The 21,398-nt window shown below is 49.1% G+C and overlaps 2 protein-coding genes across 2 annotated transcripts; one reads left to right on the top strand and one right to left on the bottom strand.

Moving 5' to 3' along the window:
- Positions 1-191: 191 nt before the first annotated feature.
- On the top strand, positions 192-14,992 carry LOC120650632 (trafficking protein particle complex subunit 13-like). Its single transcript, XM_039927806.1, has 12 exons — positions 192-649; positions 740-824; positions 1,577-1,707; positions 1,801-1,903; positions 2,035-2,049; positions 2,463-2,608; positions 2,822-3,017; positions 3,214-3,288; positions 4,320-4,436; positions 13,732-13,776; positions 14,515-14,613; positions 14,749-14,992. The coding sequence occupies exons 1-12, from the start codon at positions 297-299 to the stop codon at positions 14,767-14,769; spliced, it is 1,386 nt and encodes a 461-aa protein (XP_039783740.1). The 5' UTR covers positions 192-296; the 3' UTR covers positions 14,770-14,992.
- Positions 14,993-16,065: 1,073 nt separating this feature from the next.
- LOC120650631 (microtubule-associated protein RP/EB family member 1C) lies at positions 16,066-18,383 on the bottom strand. The gene is made up of 6 exons (XM_039927803.1): positions 18,174-18,383; positions 17,830-17,985; positions 17,264-17,370; positions 16,878-17,100; positions 16,676-16,789; positions 16,066-16,549 (listed from the first exon to the last, which is right to left on the bottom strand). The coding sequence occupies exons 1-6, from the start codon at positions 18,282-18,284 to the stop codon at positions 16,283-16,285; spliced, it is 978 nt and encodes a 325-aa protein (XP_039783737.1). The 5' UTR covers positions 18,285-18,383; the 3' UTR covers positions 16,066-16,282.
- Positions 18,384-21,398: the final 3,015 nt, after the last annotated feature.

Here is a 21,398-nt window from a genome sequence, read left to right as displayed (position 1 = left end):
ACTAGCAGCAATGCGGACCTGATACCGATAGTTACCATTGAGAATTCACGGGTGAGAAATCCTGGTGAAATTTGAACGCCGGCGCATCGAAATCTACTCCAGTGATTTAAAATTCATAGAGATTTAAATTTCTCAACACGTCTTATACTGATTTCTGTAGTAATTTGACGACGGCCGAATCGGAGCCGTCGGTTTTCATCAGTTCTGCTGGGTTCAGCTCGGCTGCCGCGGGCGCGCGGACTCCCGAACCGAAGCCGCGTCCAGATCTCTACCCCCAGCGCCCCCCATCTCCGGCGATGGCGTCGCCCTACGCCGGCGGCGTGCAGTCGCCGTCCCCGGCTGCGGCGGCGCAGCAGCAGCAGCAGAACCACTCGCTGGCGTTCCGCGTGATGCGGCTGTCCCGCCCCTCGCTCCAGCCCGACCCGGCCGCGCTGCTCCGCTTCGACCCGCGCGACGTCTTCCTCCCGGAGGACGCGCTCACCGGCACCGACGCGTCCGCCGCCGCCGACTTCCTCCACGGCCTCCTCCACCCGCCGGACCCTACCGCCACCGTCGCTGGGGAATTCACCTTCCGCGACCGCTTCCTCCTCCGCGACCCCGCCGACGCCCTCGCGCTACCGGGTCTCCTCGTCCTCCCCCAGTCATTCGGGTTCGCTTCCTCCCTCCCAAGTCCCGATTCCGTAGTGTTCTGTGCTGCTCCAGGTGCGGCGATTGCTGATTTTCGCGTGCCTGTGTCTAGGGCCATCTATTTGGGCGAGACCTTCTGCAGCTACATCAGCATCAACAACAGCTCCAGCTTCGAGGCCAGGGACGTCGTCATCAAGGTGTTCTATCCAGTGGAACCTCTTTTCGTCTCGCAATTTCTAAAAATGCATTTAAGCTCTTGCATCATTTCTGTCAAATTGGATTTGAATCGGGTGAAGTTTTTTGGTTGATCATAATGTGAGTATAGTAGGTCAAACGTCCAGGTTTCTGCATTTGGTCTAGTGTCAGAAATTCAGAATATTGAATATGAGCGATGGATTGCTCTCATGAGCCAAGCTTTAGATCAATCACTAGATTAAATGATTAATCAGTCTACTTGTTTCTCATATGCTATATATCCACATATTAGATGCTCTTGATGTTGCTTTAGTGCTCAATTGAGGTTAGCTTTGCTGTTAGATTGGCATGTTTCTCTCTTATGTCAATACTTGTGGTACAGGGTTACCTTGAGGTTTGCAAGCAATAACTGGATTCAATAGTGCATTTTCTTATATATATTTGAGTTATGATCAAGTCAAACAACTAACTGTCTGATGACTTGATGATAAGATTGATAACCTAAGATTTGTGCAATTTCATGCTTTTGATCTTATGGTCAAGAACTAAAATATTACTTTATGTTACTTTTGCATGCTTGTAAACTGTAAATGGCCATATGCTTTTTATTGATAACTTTTGCATATACTTGAATTAAAAAACATTTCCATTGATATAATCATGGCAGCAAGATTTTACTTATTTTTTCTAAAAAAATGTATTATTCACTATTTTTAAAATCTAATGTGTTTGACTGGTGCTTTACTTACACTAGGCAGAAATACAAACGGAGAGACAGAGAATACTTCTTCTAGATACATCGAAGTCCCCTGTTGAGTCAATTAGATCAGGGGGTCGGTATGATTTCATTGTGGAGCATGACGTCAAAGAACTAGGAGCACATACGTACGCTCCTTTGCATTTTCGTTTTATGTGTATGTTTCTCATTTGCTGAAAGCAATATTTGCAGTTGATTTGCTCATTTGTGATTGAATCCAGACTTGTGTGTACTGCTTTATATAATGACGGTGATGGGGAGCGTAAATATCTTCCCCAGTTCTTTAAGTTCTCTGTTTCAAATCCATTATCTGTAAGGACAAAGGTAACTAGTTTCAAGAATTTATTTCTGTCCAATACATTCAGTATATATCTCATGATCTCATGATTGATAGAAGAGAATGATATTATATGAAATTCAAGTCAATAATTTTTCTGCAACTTTTTCCTTTTCAGGTTCGCACCATCAAGGTAGGTTATCTCTTGTTTTGAGTCTAAACAACAACTGTAAGTCCTTTGATTAATTGTAGATGCTGTCTTTAGAAATGCTAATCGGTGTATATTGAAGGTCATTATTGATAATTTTAACTTAAAAACGATTCACAATTACAGCCTTCTGATCCATTGCATTTTTTTCTTTGCTTTGCTTAAAATGACACTTCGCATTTTCCTTGCCAATTTGAATTTCTTAACAAAGCAGAGGCCTCATTCCAATTTTAATATATCTACATTATGTTTTAACAAATTATTTTCATCAAGAGTTGGTTGGGTGTATTTTGTTGTTAAAACAACAGCCTGTGCTGTTTGTTATTTTCTGCCTTATTTGACACTTGTTAATTCACCATGGCAGTCCTTTGTTTTATATCGTTAGTCTATGTTGTCAGGACATTACATATCTGGAAGCCTGTATAGAGAACCATACAAAATCTAATCTTTACATGGATCAAGTTGATTTTGAGCCTGCCCAACAATGGAAAGCTACAAAATTGGAAGCTGATGAGCATCCCTCAGCAGTGAAGTCTGAAATAGGGTAATTCAAGCACTTAAAAATCATATTTATTTTGATAAGAACACATTATGGCTATGCGAGCGTGTTGAGTGGCACGTGTGTTCTGACATTTTATTGTTGCAATTTAATATATGAATGAAATGAACAATTTTTGTTCGACAAGAGAAATTTATTAATTTCAAGGAATGGTTACGTCAAGCAAATTATCTGATTTGGAGTCCATTTTTCATGTAGGAACCTCTGCAAACAACCTGTCCTCATCAGAGCTGGGGGAGGGATATACAATTATCTTTATCAGCTCAGATCATCATCTGATGAGGCTGGTCAACCCAAGTTTGAGTTAAGCAGTATACTTGGTAAATTTCAGATAACATGGCGGACAAATCTGGGTGAACCAGGTCGCTTGCAGACTCAAAACATTCATAGCACTGTTAGTGAAGTTCCTGCTTCCGTTTTAAAAATCTTATTGCTATGTTCTGGGACTTTACTTTTGTTAGTTACAGTGACATTGAGCCTAATATTATCTTCTTCTTTTTACGCTCCCTCATTATTGAATTGCTTCCATTGTATATAATTTTTTTTAGGGACATTCCATTGTATATAATTGTTACAACTTTTTCTTTCAGCCAACTGCAAGCAAAGATGTTGATCTACGTGCTGTGAAAGTTCCACCAATCATATATGCAGAACGACCATTCATGGTAAATCTTGGTGTGCATTTCTTTTTAAGCATACTAGATTACTGTTCCCTGGAGAGTCATCTTAAGGGCGAAGTCAGAAGGGGGGGGGGGGGTGCAGTTACTTTTCATGCATAATAAAATTACTTTGGCGTTGATGTATTGTAGTTTACTTATGAGTCTTTTTAAATTTCATATTTTAGCATTCTTAACCAAATTGGGAAATATTGTTTTCCTTTTGTCTTCTCTTGTCCAATGTTTTCAAGAAAATATTAGATGGAGGTCAATGATGCCTATAGCCTCTTAGGCTCTTAGCTTTTTGGCTTGTTATAAAATCAAGTTGATCTGAATCCATTTTCTCGTTGTATCTTCCATAATTAATTGCAACTGGCCTTAAACTTGCAGAAGGCAAGCTATACAGCAGGATGTCAGGAATCCTGTTCCTGTATTATTTTGCTCCATTCCCCTCATTCCACTTTTATGTTTCCCTTTATTTTCTTTTCAATAGCACAAGGTTGTAAGATGTCTATGTTTTACATTTAATAAGTTCACCTCATGGTCCTATTTATCTGGATGATACCCACAGTAATCTACTCTTACCCAGTACCAAAATGTTCAACGTTAAGAGTTTACTAGTGTCTTAAAATTTAAATTGCATGACTTCAAAAGCAGTATTATCAGAAGCTCAGGGACAGTATTTATCACTTAGCAAGGTTGTTTTCTATGTATTAGCAACAGTATCTGAAAGCTTGTAACTTGCCTTAGGCCTTCAGTCTTTACTGTTTTCTTGTTAAATCTGTTAGGATTTTGTCTTGGTTTCATCCGTATGGCAACCAGCAAAGGTCCCATTCTGTCTTGTTGGTTTCAGACGTTCAGTGATATTTGAAGGTCCCCCCTTACTTTGCATTTCCATGGTTTCTCCTCTTTTTTTTTTTTTGACGAACATGATTTCTCTATTGCTATGGATGAAGTCATGTGATTAGGGCACTAATTTTAGTACGCAATAAGATGGTTTTCACATTTATACTGCAGTTGTCTAATGGACACATCTTCAGGTCAATCTTTGTCTTACAAACCAAACAGACAAAACTGTTGGCCCTTTTGAAGTATTTCTAGCTCCAAGTATGACCAGTGAAGAAAGAGTTGTTCTAGTCAATGGACTACAGAAGTTGGTTAGTTGCTTCACTTGCACGTTATTTTTTTGTTTATTATGGAACATGGCTAGATTAGGTGATTTATTTACCAATGGTTTCATTAGAATACATTTTGGTGGGGGCTTTCCAAATTTTAACATCTGCTTAAACATTTATCCTATGAAATTGAGATCAGCATTCTACTTGCTTTGGGCTTTTACTTGAACAGTTGCCCCTTATTTTGGTGTGCATTAATTAGTTGAAAATTGGTTTGGGTATTAGATTTCTGATTTTAAAAAGAAAAAATAAAAATGTTTGACAGAATTTCCTTTTGAAATCATGCTTTGGGCTAGTGATGTTTTTGTTAGAGGATAATGTATGCCTGTATTGGGCTGTGCTTGGTTCGGCCCTCCAGGGCCCATGGCGCCTGGCCGCCATCCACACTGGATGTGTGTGCTGACCCTAGGTTAGATGCTCCCTCATGTACATGGCAAGGATCCCTTGATTGGTGGTATTCTATAAACCATTAGGGTTCCTTGCCTATATATGTAACCGGCTATTGCCCCTTTGAATGCATCTACAATTCCTAGCCATATTCACTTTCAGTTTTGGCTATGTGAAAGTGGTTACATGTACATAGCAGGTGCACATTGTTAATATTAGCTGGATTCCCCTAACTCTGATAATGATTATTCTACATTATTAAACTTGTTTCCACTCAAGTTATTCTTTAGTGGACAATAGCTAAAGAAAGAAAATCATCATATCAGAATACACTGCCAGCTGATGGCAGCTATTTGCTTGAGTGGGCCTTCGCCTCTCTATTTTTATAATGAACATAATCCTTTTTTTCTCGAACAACGCAGGAGAACTGTGCGTCATTTCATTAAGGTAGAAAAAGTACATTGGTCTAGAAAGACCACACTAGGTGCCTGAAAAGCACCGCTCAGACATTCACAGACATTTACATTTACAAATACACCAGATAGACGACCAAACAATCCCAAGCTTTAAGCCAAATAAAACAACGACCTGGACATCAACTCCTGGAGTTTGGAAGCCCCTGCTGAGTACCAAAGGCCTCCTTCCAGGCTAACAGACCTAAGGACATCTTGTATACTTGGCCTCTTCTTCTCAAAAACACAAGCATTGCGATGCTTCCAAACCTCCCATGCCACCAGGATTATCAAGGAGTTCAGGCCCTTGCGGGCCTCTTTCGGAGCTGCTGCAACTGTTTTCCTCCACCATCCTGAAAAACGGACAGTCGTAGGTTGTGGCGCCAATTGCAACAATCCTAACTGCTGCAGACATGTGGTCCAAACTTCGCGAGCAAAAACACACCCCATCAGCAAGTGATTTATAGTTTCCTCCTCCTGATCACAAAAGGGGCAAGCCTCTGGATGGGGCAGATTCCTCTTGGCTAGCCGATCAGCTGTCCACACTCGGTTATGGATCACCAACCAGATGAAAAACCTACAGCGAGGAGGTGCCCAGGTTTTCCAAATTCTTCTCCATGGACCAAACTTGATGGAACCCACAAAGAAGGCCTCATAGGCAGATTTGCTGCTGTAGGAACCATGTTGAGTTAACTTCCATTTGTAGTGATCAGATACGTTTTGATGTAGGACGACCCCATCCACCATATCCCATATGAGAAGGTAATCCACCAACACCTCTACAGTAAGAGCTCCCTTGATGTCACGTACCCAACTCCTATTTTGCAGTGCCTGCGCCACCGTCCTCCTTTTAACAGTTCGCTTTGGAACTGCTCTAAACAGGTTAGGAGCCAGTTCAGCCAATGTATGCCCATCCAGCCACCTATCTTTCCAGAACAAAATTTCCTCCCCATTTCCAACTATAGCATCCACTGCCATATTAAAGAGAGCCTCGGCTTTTGGAGGAACAGTAACAGGAAGTCCAGCCCAGGGTCTATCAGGGTTTGTTTTTTGTGCCCATAACCAGCGGACCCTTAATGCCCAACCAAGAAGTTCAAGATTATGAATCCCCAGGCCTCCATACTCAAGTGGTCTTGGCACCTTGTCCCAAGCAACCAGACAATTGCCACCATTGGCCTGATCATGACCCTTCCAAAGAAATCCTCGTCTTCTCTTGTCAATAGCCTTGAAAAACCATTTTGGTAAGTCCATGGCTATTAGATGATAAATTGGGGCAGCGGTCAGCACCACTTTCACCATAACCAAGCGTCCTGCCCTGTTCATTAGTGATGCCTTCCATCCAAGGAGATAATCTGCTACTTTATCAACTAAAGGCAGCAGCACCTCTTTAGTTGGTTTGCCAATTGTGAGCGGGAGGCCAAGATAAGTGCAGGGGAAAGCCTTGATGGTGCAAGAGAGAGCATTTGCTGTTAGTGTCAACTCCTCATCAGAGCAATGGATTGGAGACACTGAGCTCTTGGACAGATTTGTTCTAAGGCCGGAGACATGTCCAAACATATTCAGAAGATGCCTGATTACATTTAGGTCCAAGCTGCAAGACCTCAGGAATATAACAGCATCATCTGCATAGAAGGATACATGATGTCGAGCTTCCTGAATAGCTATCGGCTGCAGCAATCCTTCCATGGTGGCAAACTTGACCAAAGAATTCAGAACATCTATCACTAGTAAAAACAACATGGGAGAAAGAGGATCTCCTTGTCTGAGGCCCCGATGATGAAAAATAGTCTCTCCTGGCTCACCATTAACCAGGACTTGTGTTGAAGCAGTGGATAGAATCAGGCAAATGAGGTCCAGCCACCGCTGGCCAAAACCAACTTTTTTCATAATTTCCAAGAGAAACGACCAAGAAACAGAATCGAAAGACTTGGATATATCTAGTTTAAGAAGAATATGGGCCTCTTTCTTTTTATGCAAAGATTTCACTATCTGTTGCACCAGAATAAAATTATCATGTATGTTCCTTCCTCTCACAAAGGCACTTTGGTTCGTGGAGATCAAAGAAGGTAACAAGGGGGCTAGCCGGTTAGCCATGAGCTTAGTCACCAATTTAGAAAAGCTATGAATTAGACTTATTGGCCGAAAGTCCTTTACCTCCACAGCATCTATCTTTTTGGGCAGCAGAGTAATGAAGGCTGTATTGAGAAGACGAAATTTGAAGACATGACCTCGCTGAATAGAGTCCAGGGCCATCAAGATGTCGCCTTTAATAATACTCCAGCAAGACTTATAGAACCTCCCAGTAAAACCTGTTACGATAGAGGAGAGGAAGAAGAGAGAGTGAACTGGTTAGTTGTATTGAGAGACCCTTTGGGCATATATAGAGTACATGAGACACACCCCAAACCCTAGACACTAGTACATTTACCATTATACCCTTAACACCCCTTCTCAAATGCAACATGAATGCAATGACGATGCATTTGGAGAGTTGACACTAAGCACTAGACTCAACAAAAAGAAAGTGATACATCCAAAGTCCAAAATGAAAGATCCCGTCGAAGCGTGCAATTCTTGAACATGTCGATGTAGATAATCTCCTCCACAAGAGGGTACCGCCTTCACAACCGTACTTCAGCAAATACCTCAAGTCTTCACAAACCAGTACGTCGACTCCTCAAAGATGAGTCTTGCTTTGGAGACTTTGAACTCGACAAAGTAGTGGGATGTGTCAAACCAGCCAAAGATAGAAAGCACCACTGCAAGACGGCAAGTGGCGAGACAGGAAGGTAATGACGACAAATAGACGACCATTGATCATGACATAGAGCAAGACGGCTCCGAAAGGGACCAAGAGGGCATTGTTGCACCACAATGATGATAATGAGATTAACTAAATCGACGGGACTCAGCTAACCGTAAAGAGAAGATGGCTGACTGACAACTTGAATATGTGGACACGCACGGCATCGACGAACTGAAGGTATGCAATTGGACTTGGATTGAAAGTGATTTGGATGGATACGACATAATTGGACAATTTGGACTAAGATAGCAGCAGGTACAGGCAAAATCTGATGGAAATATGACACAATATAGTTGATTCTATATAGCAGACAGACAACAGGAGCGACAAAATATGGAGATGATCAAGCAGCAGTTAGCAATGACATGGTGGAAGATGCACAAGATAACAAGCTACTTGAAGATGACGGCACTTAGCAAAACAGAGCACCCACAGAACAGAGGACTACTGCAGCACAGAGTACCAAGGCTCGGACAGACTGAACTCACTGAAGACGGGCGGAAACAGAGGAACCTGCTACGCACGAGCGGATGATGCAGGTGAACAAGCAACAACGACCTCCTCTGCGATGATGGGCGGCAGGATGACGGAGAATGATTTGAAGGAGCCAAAGATGAGTAGGCCTCTGCTACTCCAATCCCGGCCGCATAACCGCACGGGCAGCAGCATCCCGGCAAGATCCGCAAAAAGCGGACGACAGGAAGGCTGCGACGGGGCGGAGACGAGGCGCTGCAGAGGATGGCCGACAACTGGATGGCCGCGACAGCGCAGGAGGAGGCGGACGGCGGCCGCCATGGCTAGCGGAGGAGAGCTGCGACGGCGGCCAGACAGACGGCGACGCGCGACGACGGCAGCTGGCCGGGACGGAGGAAGTGGCCGCGGATGGCGCCGACGGGCGCCGCGCGATGTGCGCGGACCGCGCGACGGGTGCGGCGGATGCGGACGGGCGACGCTCGACGGCGCGGATGGATCCGCCGCAACGGGCGGCGGACAGAGGACGGCGGCGACAGATCCATGACGGGGAGGGGCTGCTGCTCCCCTCCCGCGGGCGGATCGACGACGGCGAGCGCCGAACGGAGTGGTGGCTGCTGCTGCTGCTGCGACTCTACTTATTAGGAAATGGGTTTGGGGATGGAGATGCCGCCCCCAGGAGCTAGACGAAGCTCCCAGGGGCAGCGCAGCGACGACGGAGGGTGGTGGACGGATTCAAGAAACCTGGAGCTCTGATTCCATGTTACGATAGAGGAGAGGAAGAAGAGAGTGAACTGGTTAGTTGTATTGAGAGACCCTTTGGGCATATATAGAGTACATGAGACACACCCCAAACCCTAGACACTAGTACATTTACCATTATACCCTTAACAAAACCATCCGGCCCTGGGGCCTTGTCTAGATGTAAGTCCTTTATGGTAGCCCACACCACCTCCTCAGAGAAAGGAACATCCAGAGAGGACAGATCATGTTGATGAAAGCCCAACACGTCTAGATCAAAAGTATATTCCCTTTCTTCAGCTTTGCCAAGAATATTTTCATAATAATCAAACACAGCTGCTTGCTTCCCTTCTTGTGAGACGATCACTTGGTCCCCAACCTGCAGTTTGGGGATGAAGTTTTTCTTTTTTCTGAATCTAGCTTGCTGATGAAAAAATGCAGCGTTAGCATCCCCTTCCTGAAGATATAGAATCCTGGAACGCAGGCGGGCAATGGTTCGATCTAACGAGGCTAACGTAAGGCAATGGAGCTTAAGCTTCCTGCGTAGCCATTCCTCAGTTTCAGAAAGTGCCCTGGAGTCTCTCAATTTCCAGACGATGGAGGATCTCTTTTTCCATTTCAAGCTGAGACTTGATATTCCCCACCTCCTGCTGTCCCCATTTTTGCAGTCCCTTACTGAGACGCTGCAGTTTCATGAACAGGCGCTCAACCGCACAATTAGATTGTACAGGAGCTTCCCAATTTTGCTTCACTGCATCTAGAAACCCAGGGATCTTTGTCCAGAAACTTTCAAAGTGAAATCGGCGATTGCCCTTTGTGCTTACAGCCAGACCAAGAACTAGGGGGCAGTGATCAGAGACTCCTGCAGCCGTGCTCTGTAAAACTGCATCAGGAAAGAGGCCATCCTAATCACCACAGCAAAAAGCACGGTCCAATCGAACAAGAGTAGGTGATCTCTCATTAAACCAAGTGTACTTCCGGCCTAAGAGCGGTATCTCCTTAAGGTCAGTATCATCCAGAAACCGCCTGAATCTCCCCATCATGGCCCTATCTAAATTTGTATTGTTTTTGTCAGCAGCTTGGTAAATCAAATTGAAATCTCCCGCCACAAGCCAAGGTCCATTGCATAGGGCCCGGATGTTCCTTAATTCTTGTAAGAACAGTATCTTTTCATCATCGTCCTGTGGCCCATAAACTCCAGTAAACCACCAATTGCGACCCTCTTGCTCAGAAAACAATACAGATGCTGAATAGGTACCCACCCTTGAGGCAATTGCTTGACAAGAGCTATCCTTCCAGGCAATCAGAACTCCCCCCTGGTGCCATTGGCTGGGAGCGAAACGAAATTTCCATAAGCAGTTCCAAAGACCGAGAGAAACAAGTGCTGAGACATATTTGCGACCTTGGTTTCTTGCAAGCACACAATGTCAGCATTGCTAGATAAGATGACATCTCTGACGGAATTCCGGCGAGGGTTTAGGCCTCGCGCGTTCCAAATTAAAATTGCAGCAGGATTCATGTTGACAGAAACAAGAACGACCCCAAAAAACAGAAACCAACAACCTTACGAGACTGTAAGGACATTCGTAGCACGAACCTCCTCCCCCTCACCAACCTCCCAACCAAAGATGGCAGACAATGCTCGCGCATGGGTTGCGGAGAGCAAAGGGCTGAAGATCTTACAGTACTTGTCTTGGGCGCTTGGGTCAATTATTTCCTTCTCCTCGAAACCAAGATGCCGCATCACCCTTTTCTGGGCCGCCGTAACCACCGGTCCTGGGGAACAGGGACCAGCGCCAGCGACCCGCCGGCTACGGCGAGGTAATGACCCCGGCAGTGGGGCCTTCCTCCGGCGCTTATGAATCACAGGTAGAGGGAGCAGCATATCCACCGGCTTCCTCACCTTGTCGAGCTTGTGGAGAGGAGAATCCGTCCCTGAACCAGCTGGGGAGCCATCTGCAGCAGCTGGCGGAGTCCTGACTCGGCGCCGCTGTCGAGAGTAGACCCGGAGTGGGGGCGAGGCGACGACCCCATCCGGCGGTGGGTGAACCTCCCTCCTGTCTTGGGCCGGTGACGACGGAGGAGAGGGCACCGCTGGGCCCGTCGAATCCTCGTCCGGCGAGCATCCGGCGGCAGGAGGGACCATCAACGAGGCATTAGAAGTTGTTGGATGAGGGGGAGGAACGGGCGCCTCCAGACACCCAGCCGCGCACGGTGGATCCTCGCCGACAGGCGGCTCAGAGTGCAGACCACTGGCGCCCACAGGCGTAGTCAGGGGAGCAGGCGGCGTAGCACATAGAGTTCCGAGGATCGGCGATCTGGCTGCGCCGTCCTCCAGGAAAAATTCCAAGATGGGCTCATCCGTGGGCTTAGATAGTGTCCCCAAACACGGCTCAACCAGCCCAGAGCCCTCGAGCCCTGTTGCAGCCAGATCACAGTCGGAGCCTGCTACTTCTGGCCCATCAACTCCTAGCGGCGGAGATGACGGCCCAGGTAGGAAAGGCAGGCCGGCGGCCGCTGAGAGAGGCTGAGGGAGGGGCGGTCCCTCGAGTGCTGGGCTGCATCTACTTGAAGCCTTCATCAAAACAGCCGGCGTCGCCTCGAGTGAAGGCTGCGCAAGCTCCTCGGGACCCCGCGAGACGGGAGACATGCAGGACGCAGGACCCAAGGATGTCGCAGGAGCCGAGTTGACGCGCCGGTCCGTCGTTGCCACGTGGTGGGATGTTGCTGGGAGAGGACCCAGCCGTGCATGCACCGAGGCACGAGAACCATGGTTCGTCGGCGGCGAGCTTGCCGCCCGACGTGCCGAGCTCCTCGGAGAGGAAGGATTGCGCCGTCTTCTATGACCTTGACGATCGTCATCTACCGGAGCTGGGGGAGGCGAATCCCCGGAGCTCAACGGCAGCTCGTAGGGCGAGACAGAAATCGTGACGGGGTAGGACAGGGTTCTCCTCGCCGTAGCAGGATCACCTGTCGCCGGCGAGGGCTCAACGATCTCCAAAACCATCTCCGACGGGATCTGGCCAGGGTCGGAGCACCACGCCGCCACCCTGAAGACATCACGGCGATTCTCATTGAGGGGTTGGAGTCCGCTCCGCTAATCGAGCAATGATCACTCAAGAGCAGCTGGGCAGTTTTGTAGTCCCAAGCATGGGCCGGGATACCCTTCAGGTCGATCTCCACGGCGGCCGGCAGAGAGTTCGCTGAGGAGTATAGGAAACGAGTCCATCTCATCACGTGCAGCCGTAGGTCCGGGGTGACGAGCGCCCGTCCGCCGTTAAGCACCCTCTCCATCAGCTCAATGCCAGGCAAGATCAGCAAGAATCTCGCTGGGCCAAGATGATGCAGAGCCAGCGAGGATTCAGGGATCTCAAACCGGTGGGCAATGAAGCTGGAGATGGATTCGACCGCACCGTCGATCAGGGTGACGACCAGAGCACGGGCGAGGTCGTCCTCACGCTCAGAGATGGCAGCCGAACGATCAAGGATTCGCCGGGGCTTCTGGAGCGCCGCAGCGTCGCCGGGGTCAGATCGGACGGGCGAGCGCGAGGAGCCTTCGTCAGCACCGTCACCATCGCCGCCCACATCCCCACCGTCACAGCCATCTCCCCTGGAGTATGGTGCACCACGACCAGCCACTTGACCGCGCCTAGATCGCACGCGCCGACGCCGTTTCCTGCACCGGCCTTCCCCCGAAGCAATTGGCCGCCAGACCAACTGCCGAGGCTGGGGATGGGCAGGGCTTGGCGGAGCTTGCCGGCGGGGACAGGAGTAAGAAAGATGTCCTAGGGCACGGCAGTGGAAGCAGCGGGGCTTGTCCCGCCACACGGCGGCTCGGTGACGCAGGGAGAAGCAGTTGAAACAGCGGCCACGGAGATCCGCCGGCACCGGCCGCCGAGAGTCCAGTCGACGACGGTGGTCGCGGCGGGCCTGGCGGCTCACCACGGTGACCCAACCATCGGGGCACGGACGGCGAGACTCCGCCCGGCCTGGACGACGGTCCACCTTCAGCACGATGCGCGTCGAGGAGGGGGGAACCAATGGTGATTGCAGCTGCGGCATATCGGCAGCGCGTGACGCCGCCGGAGGAACTGCCAGGACGACGTCCCGAAAGGAGCGATAGGGAGAACAACCAAAGGACCCACTGGATGAGGGGGTTCTGTCGTTCCACCGCTGGGCCTTCGAACGACCAGCGGTGGTGGTGGTGGTGTGAGTGGCCGCCGGGCCCGGAGTGGACGCCGGCGTGGGGCTGGAGGGTGGGAGGGGGAGCGGTGGAGGGAGGTGGGGAGTTGAGTTCAGGAGCCATCCTGGCAAACTTTCACACCCACTAAATCACCATCTTCCTCCACAGGTTGCAAGTAACATCATGAACATAATCCTGGCAGCATGTTTTCTTATATCCTGCTTTACCTGCGTGCAGATTTTACCTTTGGTGGAGGCTTTTGAGTCTATCAAATTTGATCTGGTGAGGAAATTATCTGAACTCGTAAATATCTCCTGTCTTTTCAAAACTCAAGTGTCTGCCAGTTTTTAATTGTATTTCAGCCATTCTTGTCTTCTATTTATAATCTGAAAGGTGTTGTCATTTGTTGATTAATTAGGAAAGCCTAGGTAGATAATAAGATAAATGAGAAATTAGCACTGCTCTCATGTCTCTTGCATAGAAGCATGCTTAGGCCAGCTCCAGTGCTGGTTTGGATCCTTCTGACATCACAAATCGAATAGCACTAGTGTTCGATTCTAGTTGTGTCAACATCGTTTTCATTGGGCCCACCTACGGGGGAAAAAATCACTCAATCACTTGGAAGCCTCCCTCCCGCCAGCGCAGCGGCCAACTAAATCACTCAATCAGCTGCAGCAGCTCACGAGCCGACTCGTCTGCACGCATCGTTTTTCACTCTGACACCAACAATTCAGTGGCCACTATGTTGATGATTCGATCCGACCAGCTCTCGGTTCGCTTTTCCCACATGCTGGAGGTGGCCTTAAAGTGAAAGCATACTATTAAAAATTAGTAGCTATAAGTGAGCATAGAAGTCTATCCTTTTACTTTTGCTCTTATGTTAACTATACTTGTCTGACCATACATGTCTATGAGTGAGAGATTGTGTGTTTCTTTTTTTTTCTTTGGCCAATAAAATGAAATGTTTTCCCCCCTTCATGGCAATAAAGGTGAAATGACTGTCTTTGGAATAATATGCAGAGCATGGTAGCCACCCAGCTAGGAGTACAAAAGATTTCCGGAATTACCATGTACGCCGTGCAGGAAAAGAAGTACTATGAACCTTTGCCTGACATAGAGGTACAAAATCATGTTTATTCTGTGAACATTAACACACTAGCACTTCACATTGTTAAGCAGCAATCATGTGAAGTCACCCTCCAGTTCTTTCATGAAGCTGCTGAAACCCTTCCAACACATGTTTCTGCCTTGCAGATTTTTGTTGATGCAGAATAGAACGCTGCATAGAGAGATACGTTTCCCCCCTTTTCCTTACCATGGGAGGATTACCTAGCTTGCATCAAACATGATGTTGCTGATGTAATTGTGTTTATTAAACAGCTGATACATCCCGTTGTAATTAACACTATCAATTCATTTCTATTGAATCCATGTAAGAACAGGTTGGTCTTGTTTACCCAGTATCAGGATTTTGCCTGTACTCTTTGCGAGCATTTAATCTCGTGTGCCTTTCAGACGATTGAAGGTTGCAGGGTTATGAATTTCGGCCATCAAGGGTGCTGCATGTTCCTCCAGTGCTGTTAAATGCTTTCTCACTCAATTGAATGCAAGCACATTCCAAACAGTCAGAACAATAAAAAGATCTATATGCCTACTGGTAACATCATGCTTAACATTAGATCTATATGCCTGCTTATACATTGCAGAATGCACAAACTCTGGCAGATAATACGTTGCATTAGGGACATTACACCACCATACAGCAGATGAAACCACAAACCAACTCAGAGGAGAGATTCCCCTAGTTTTCCCAAATGTCCCAAAAAAATCATGTCATCATCAGATCAATGACAGCAGCTCTATTCTATTCTTCTACACAGCTGTAACCATCGCCTGTTTTTCTCGTGATTTTCATGTCAAGTTCCTGATTGATGGTTGTCTCTCTAAAAAATGTTGTCGAGTGTTTTGATTTCTTGCAGTGCCGATAAAAAAGAAAGAAAGATGTCATGCAGCGCAGCTCAAGAAATTTGAAGGACGTATAGAAATCAGGACCTCAGGAGTCAGGACCTGACCACTTTGATGTTGTCCAAAAAAAATAGTCTGGTCTGTCATAGAGGAGATGGGTCTGAAAGGCATTCGACAAAAGCATCTGCTGCCTTGTTTGGTTAGGGGTGAAAAAGTTTTCATGATAACTTTTTACACCTTTGACCACTAATTAGATGTATTAAATGAAGTCTAATTACAAAACAATTTCCACAATTATGATACTGTAGCATGTGATGTAGCTAATAAGATCTTTGACCACATGATTAGAGGATGATTAGGGGCGGTTACTGTAGAATCGATGTAGCCAATCATGGTGGAACTTGTCTCATTAGATTCATCTCGAAAAGTTACACTCATCCGTGAAAAAAATTCGCAAATAAATTTTGTTTAGTACTCTATACATACATTCGTCTTTTTCGAAAAAAATTTCAAAATGCTAACCAAACATGGCCATCCATGCAACCGGCAACCTACAGGCTGACCGCAGCATGCAGCCACACAAAATAGTTCAATCGGACAGAGTCATAGAAGCAACGAGTAATACAACCTTAGATCATAAAATAATATATGAATTTGTAGCAAATGGCCACAAATTCTGTGGCGGATAACGAGGGCACACGACAATTCACCACTGACCGGTACACCAGACGGATCCACAAACCAATCCAATAGTTTCACTGCCTTACAAAAACTAGGTCATAACAGCAATGACGAGACCGATTTTGTAGCAACGACAGTTGCTTCAACTGAAACTCATCAGTGGGGATCCAGACAGCTGCACGTCAGAGATGTCGGAGAGCCTCTGCCGTGAGCTGGATGCCATCCCAAACTCCTCCAGGTCGGAGATGCTCTTCCGCTTGTTCGCCGCCTCTGGTTTCGGCCTCTCATCGGACGCCTCCAGGATGGGGCTCAGCGCCGGCTGCTGCTGCTGTGAAACCATCGCCTGAGCTTCAGCCACTGTTGCGGGGTCGTCCTCTGATGTATAGAGTATGTTCTGGATAGCATGGACCTGAGAGCAGAGGACACATCACCACCATCATCAAAACACAACTCTGAACAATGGATAGAACAACATAATAGTACTTGTTCAGAAGTCCTTCAAATGATAGATAAACTGCAACTACTCAGTACTCACCGGCACGTGCTCAGCTTCAGGGCTCTGGCACAGGATCTCAATGTCCCGCAATTTGGAGAAGTAGAAATCTCTCTCCTTCTCCAGGCTATCAACCAGGAGCTTCAGCTCAGTGATCTGCAAACCATGGCACAAGTCTTCATAATGTTGCATATGGAGAACAAATTTGGAGAAACATTCACATAGACCGATTACTAAGAATAACCTGTTCATTATAAGCTGGTCCACCAGAGTTGGCTGGTGATGGTTTAGCACTGCGTTGTGGCGCATTCGCAGCTTGCCCACTTCCCCGCTTAGCGCCATGTGATGAAGATTGAGCCTTGTGTCCTGTAGATGTAGACTTGGCCGGCGTGTGAGAGGGCACTGATGTTCTTCTGTTGGTTTCTTTTCCACCTTTGCTGCTTTCCCTTCTCTCAGAAGCATTGTAGCTGTTTGTGTCATACAGAATAGGATAATAAAATGTAAGCATCCAGATAATTTCTTACAGTACAGATCAGTTACACTTGGTGGAAATCACGGAAACTAGGTACTGGGAAATGTTCGAACTCAAATCATCTACAGGCTATAAATAGTGACCAGATCACTGATTACCTGGTCATGAAGCCACCATTGACAGAATCGCAGTATCTTTTCATCCACTGCATAAACTCCAAATTGTCAAGGGGTCTTCCTTTGACGAGTTTGTTCACCTCTATGTGCTGAGACAAAGGAAACAACAAAGAGTAAGATCCCAGTTGTACCAAAAGCCTGTTTAGAATAGCAACTAATAACAACCTAAACAAGAAAAGCTACATTGCTAACTCATGATTTCAAAAGTTCCTAGCAGTACGAACAGAAGGATCTAGGAATGCAGAGTGTCCGATTCTTCTTGTCATATTCCAACATTACGAAACAACGCGGCATATGGTAAGAAGATTATGGCGTCATCAATCTACTTTGAATTAGCAGAGGAAACCAGAAAATTTAAGATCCCTTTATGTGGTCCCCAAACTAAGCAATAGCCTAAACGCAGGAAACCCACCAAAATTGGTTATGAGAAATACCTAGCAAAATATGGCATGTAAACTTATTACTTTAGTAGCAGAAATCTAATGTCCATGATGTGATCTCGCACGCGGGCGGCAGCAAGAGGGGAGATAAACCAATCCGGGACTCACCTTGGTGATCTTGAGCTTGTTGAACACGTCCTGCAGGACCTTGTAGTTCTGGATCATGTCGTACTCCGTCTTGGCGTCGAAGTTGACCTTGTACATCGGCACCGCCCCCGGGTGCGCCGCATCCATCAGCTGGCATGCAACCGCGCCCGACGCCGCCTGCAGAGTGCAGACCACCGAAATCAACCGCTGGTTTCAGCCTCTCAGGGACTCGCCTCGCGCAGAACCCACCCGGCCCCAACCCGTACAAACGGAGCATCCTCCCCGCAAACCCGAGAAACCTCCGGCACCACACCGGCGCGGGCACCCCACCCAGATCGGGGACAGGAGACGCAGGCGTCGCTTACCTCCTCCACCTTGGAGAGGCCGAGCTGCAGCGTGGTGTTGATCCACGCGAGGATCTCGTTGCGCCCGACGAAGTAGGCGCCGTCCATCATGCCGATGTTGCTCGCCGCCATCGCCGGCCGCCGCCGCTCGAGGATCGGGGGATGGGGATGGAGTGGAGTGGAGTGGAGTGGAGGCGTGGAGCGGGGTGGGGGGGTTGTGGGATGGATGGATTTGAGATTTCGAACTGGGCGGCGTCCGCTGCCCGGGCCTGATTAAAAGGGAAGAGGAGGGCATCGCGGTCGGACGATTCTGCCCTCGGCGCGGGCCAGGCGTGGGCGATCTGGACGGTGGGAGGTGGACGCGGGGCGATGGTGGAGGGCAGGATTCCGTCGACCGTTGGGACGGGCGCGTGGGGGGCGGTCTCGTGATTCGCCTTGGGTTAGCTGGAGCAGCCAGGGTAAAGCGTACGCGCGTGGGGAAAATCCATAGGCTTCGAGTCAGGTGCTGGAGAAAAATCGTCGATAACGGCATCACAAATTAGAGCAACTTCGAGAATAGCTATTTCTGACTCTCTATTGGACTCTCAATCTGATTCTCTACAAAAATTGCTACCCATATTAAGAGATTTCCTCCAACAGACTCTCTATTTCCACCCTCCATATCTCAACAGCTGCTTCAGTTCTCTCCCCTCCACACCCACTGACATGTGGGACCCATGTGTCTTCCTCTTCTTCCTCCCTCCTTTCACCATCCTCTCTGCTCCCCTCCGCCCTAGCCCGGCGGCCCTGTCCGCCCCCTCCGCCGGCAACGGCGGTTGACCCCCTCCCTCCACTTCCCGTTCCGGCGACGGAGGCGGTGCAGAATGTCGACAACCGCGCGATGGGTTCACGGGATGGGTGCACGGCGGCCCCAAATCTCCAGTCGTTGTCCTGAGGTTCGTGGAGCTCCGCCTCTGCCCTGGAGTTGTGGCACTCACCGGTGGCATGGAGCAGCGAATTTGAAGCACCGGAGCTCGATTAGCGGCGCCGGAGGTCGATTCACAGATCTAACCTGCAGCTGCTCCCGCCGCGCCTCACGAGGTGGTGACCCCCCCACGGCGCAGGCCACACATGAGACGTTAGGAGGATGGCTTAATGCCCCCCGCTCGGTTGACCCACTACGCACGAGGCACCTTAATGACCCACCTCGTGTGGCCGCGGGGGGCAAAGCCCACTACGCAACTTGGAACGGGCTGGTTGCGCGGAATGCAGCCGCAGGTCCAAAAAGCCTAAGCAGCCACACGAGGCATCCTCACCACCTTAACGCCCCCGCTCGGGTGACAAGCCATCGCTACTCGCAACTTGGAACGGGGGGCTGGCTGCGCGGAATGCAGCCGCAGGTCCAAAGCCCAAGCGGCCACACGAGGCATCCTCACCACCTTAACGCCCCCGCTCGGGTGACAAGCCATCGCTACTTGGCTCGGCGAAGCAGTGAGCACGGGACATCGCTACTTGACATCCCTACTTGGTTAGCCTCCCACCGTTGGAAGTGGATGGTATTCGCTGCTCTGTGACACCGCTCTAGGTGCCGAGACGCCAAGGCCTTCGCCAAGGCGCCGCAAGCCCACTACGCAACTTGGAACGGGCTGGCTGCGCGGAATGCAGCCGCAGGTCCAAAGCCCAAGCGGCCACGCCCTAAAAAAAAAACCCAAGCGGCCAAACGAGGCATCCTCACCACCTTAATGCCCCCCCGCTCGGTTGACAAGCCATCGCTACTTGGAACGGGCTGGCTGCGCAAAGCCCACTATGCAACTTGGAATGGGCTGGCTGCGCGGAATGCAGCCGCAGGTCCAAAGCCTAAGCGGCCACACGAGGCATCCTCACCACCTTAACGCCCCCCCTCGGGTGACAAGCCATCGCTACTCGCAACTTGGAACGGGCTGGCTGCGCGGAATGCAGCCGCAGGTCCAAAGCCCAAGCGGCCACGCCCTCAAAAAAAAAAAACCCCAAGCGGCCACACGAGGCATCCTCACCACCTTAATGCCCCCCGCTCGGTTGACAAGCCATCGCTACTTGGAACGGGGGGCTGGCTGCGCGGAATGCAGCCGCAGGTCCAAAAAGCCTAAGCGGCCACACGAGGCATCCTCACCACCTTAACGCCCCCGCTCGGGTGACAAGCCATCGCTACTCGCAACTTGGAAGGGGGGCTGGCTGCTCGGAATGCAGCTGCAGGTCCAAAGCCTGCACGGCCACACGAGGCATCCTCACCACCTTAACGCCCCCGCTCGGGTGACAAGCCATCGCTACTTGGCTCGGCGAAGCAGTGAGCACGGGACATTTAAGCTTGTTGGGATCTGTGCTAACTGCCGAGGTGGTACTAATCAACGAGAAGTTGCAGCTTGTCCTCGCTCTGGTACTTGTGGTGTGGACTGTGGAGGATGGTAGTGGGCCTCTTTTTTGATCAGTTAGCTTCGACGCTATTGGTAGTGGGCTGCTCTTTACTCGCGGGTTGGGCTCGAAACGTGACGAGCACACCTGCAACGGAAAACCTATACATCTTCCGGAAGTTTTTTCCCAACATAACTTCTAGTGTTTGAGATTCGTACAACTATTACCAACCATTGGATCTACACACTCAAACCTAACCCTTCCTTCTCCATCCTTCACCGTGCCCGCCGCCGGCGCCCCTACTGGGCCGCGCCGCCACCGCCGCCCACGGTGCCCCTGGCCGCCTCCGGCTGCTGCCGCGGCCGCGCCGTGGCTGCCGTCGGCCGCCGCCCCCGACCGTGGCCGCGCCATGGGCCCCCCGCGCCGCCGCCCCCGGCGACCCTACTGGGCCGCGTTGCCGCGCCATGGCCGCCCCCCCCGCCGCAGCGGCTGGCCACCGCGCGACGCCGCCCCTGGCCCCCTCCACGCCATGGGCGCCGCTCCGCGCCGCCGTCGGGCCACCGCCGCGCCCTGACTAGGCCGCGCGCGCCGCCGTTTGGTTGCCGGAGAAAAAGGGTTCAACATTTTAAATTTATCATTTGAACATTTGAGATCTAGAATTTCAACATTTTATCTATAGAGTTTCAACATTTCGAACGTCAAATGTTGAACGTATTTAAAAAAATGTTGAACGTATTTAAAAGAAATGTTGAACAGTTTACAGTAGCTAATTGGGCCAAATGGATTTTAAAGATGACTAGCTTATCCACTTCCACAAGATGCATAGGAGCCCCCCACACCCACCCACCCGCCCACCTGCAAAGCTGCGAATGCTCAGTA

This window comes from Panicum virgatum, chromosome 9K (assembly GCF_016808335.1).
Source record: "Panicum virgatum strain AP13 chromosome 9K, P.virgatum_v5, whole genome shotgun sequence".
NCBI classification, from domain to species: domain Eukaryota; kingdom Viridiplantae; phylum Streptophyta; class Magnoliopsida; order Poales; family Poaceae; genus Panicum; species Panicum virgatum.
Note: the sequence above shows the minus strand (reverse complement) of the source record. Positions and strands in the feature narration are given on the sequence as shown.

Coding starts and splice junctions, on each gene's coding strand:
- LOC120650632 (XM_039927806.1), top strand. CDS start 297: ATGGCGTCGCCCTACGCCGGCGGCGTGCAGTCGCCGTCCCCGGCTGCG. Junction 825..1,576: donor CCAGGGACGTCGTCATCAAG/GTGTTCTATCCA, acceptor TACTTACACTAG/GCAGAAATACAAACGGAGAG. Junction 1,708..1,800: donor AAAGAACTAGGAGCACATAC/GTACGCTCCTTT, acceptor GATTGAATCCAG/ACTTGTGTGTACTGCTTTAT.
- LOC120650631 (XM_039927803.1), bottom strand. CDS start 18,284: ATGGCGGCGAGCAACATCGGCATGATGGACGGCGCCTACTTCGTCGGG. Junction 17,371..17,829: donor ACAAGCTCAAGATCACCAAG/GTGAGTCCCGGA, acceptor CCTTTGTCTCAG/CACATAGAGGTGAACAAACT. Junction 16,550..16,675: donor CTGAAGCTGAGCACGTGCCG/GTGAGTACTGAG, acceptor CTCTGCTCTCAG/GTCCATGCTATCCAGAACAT.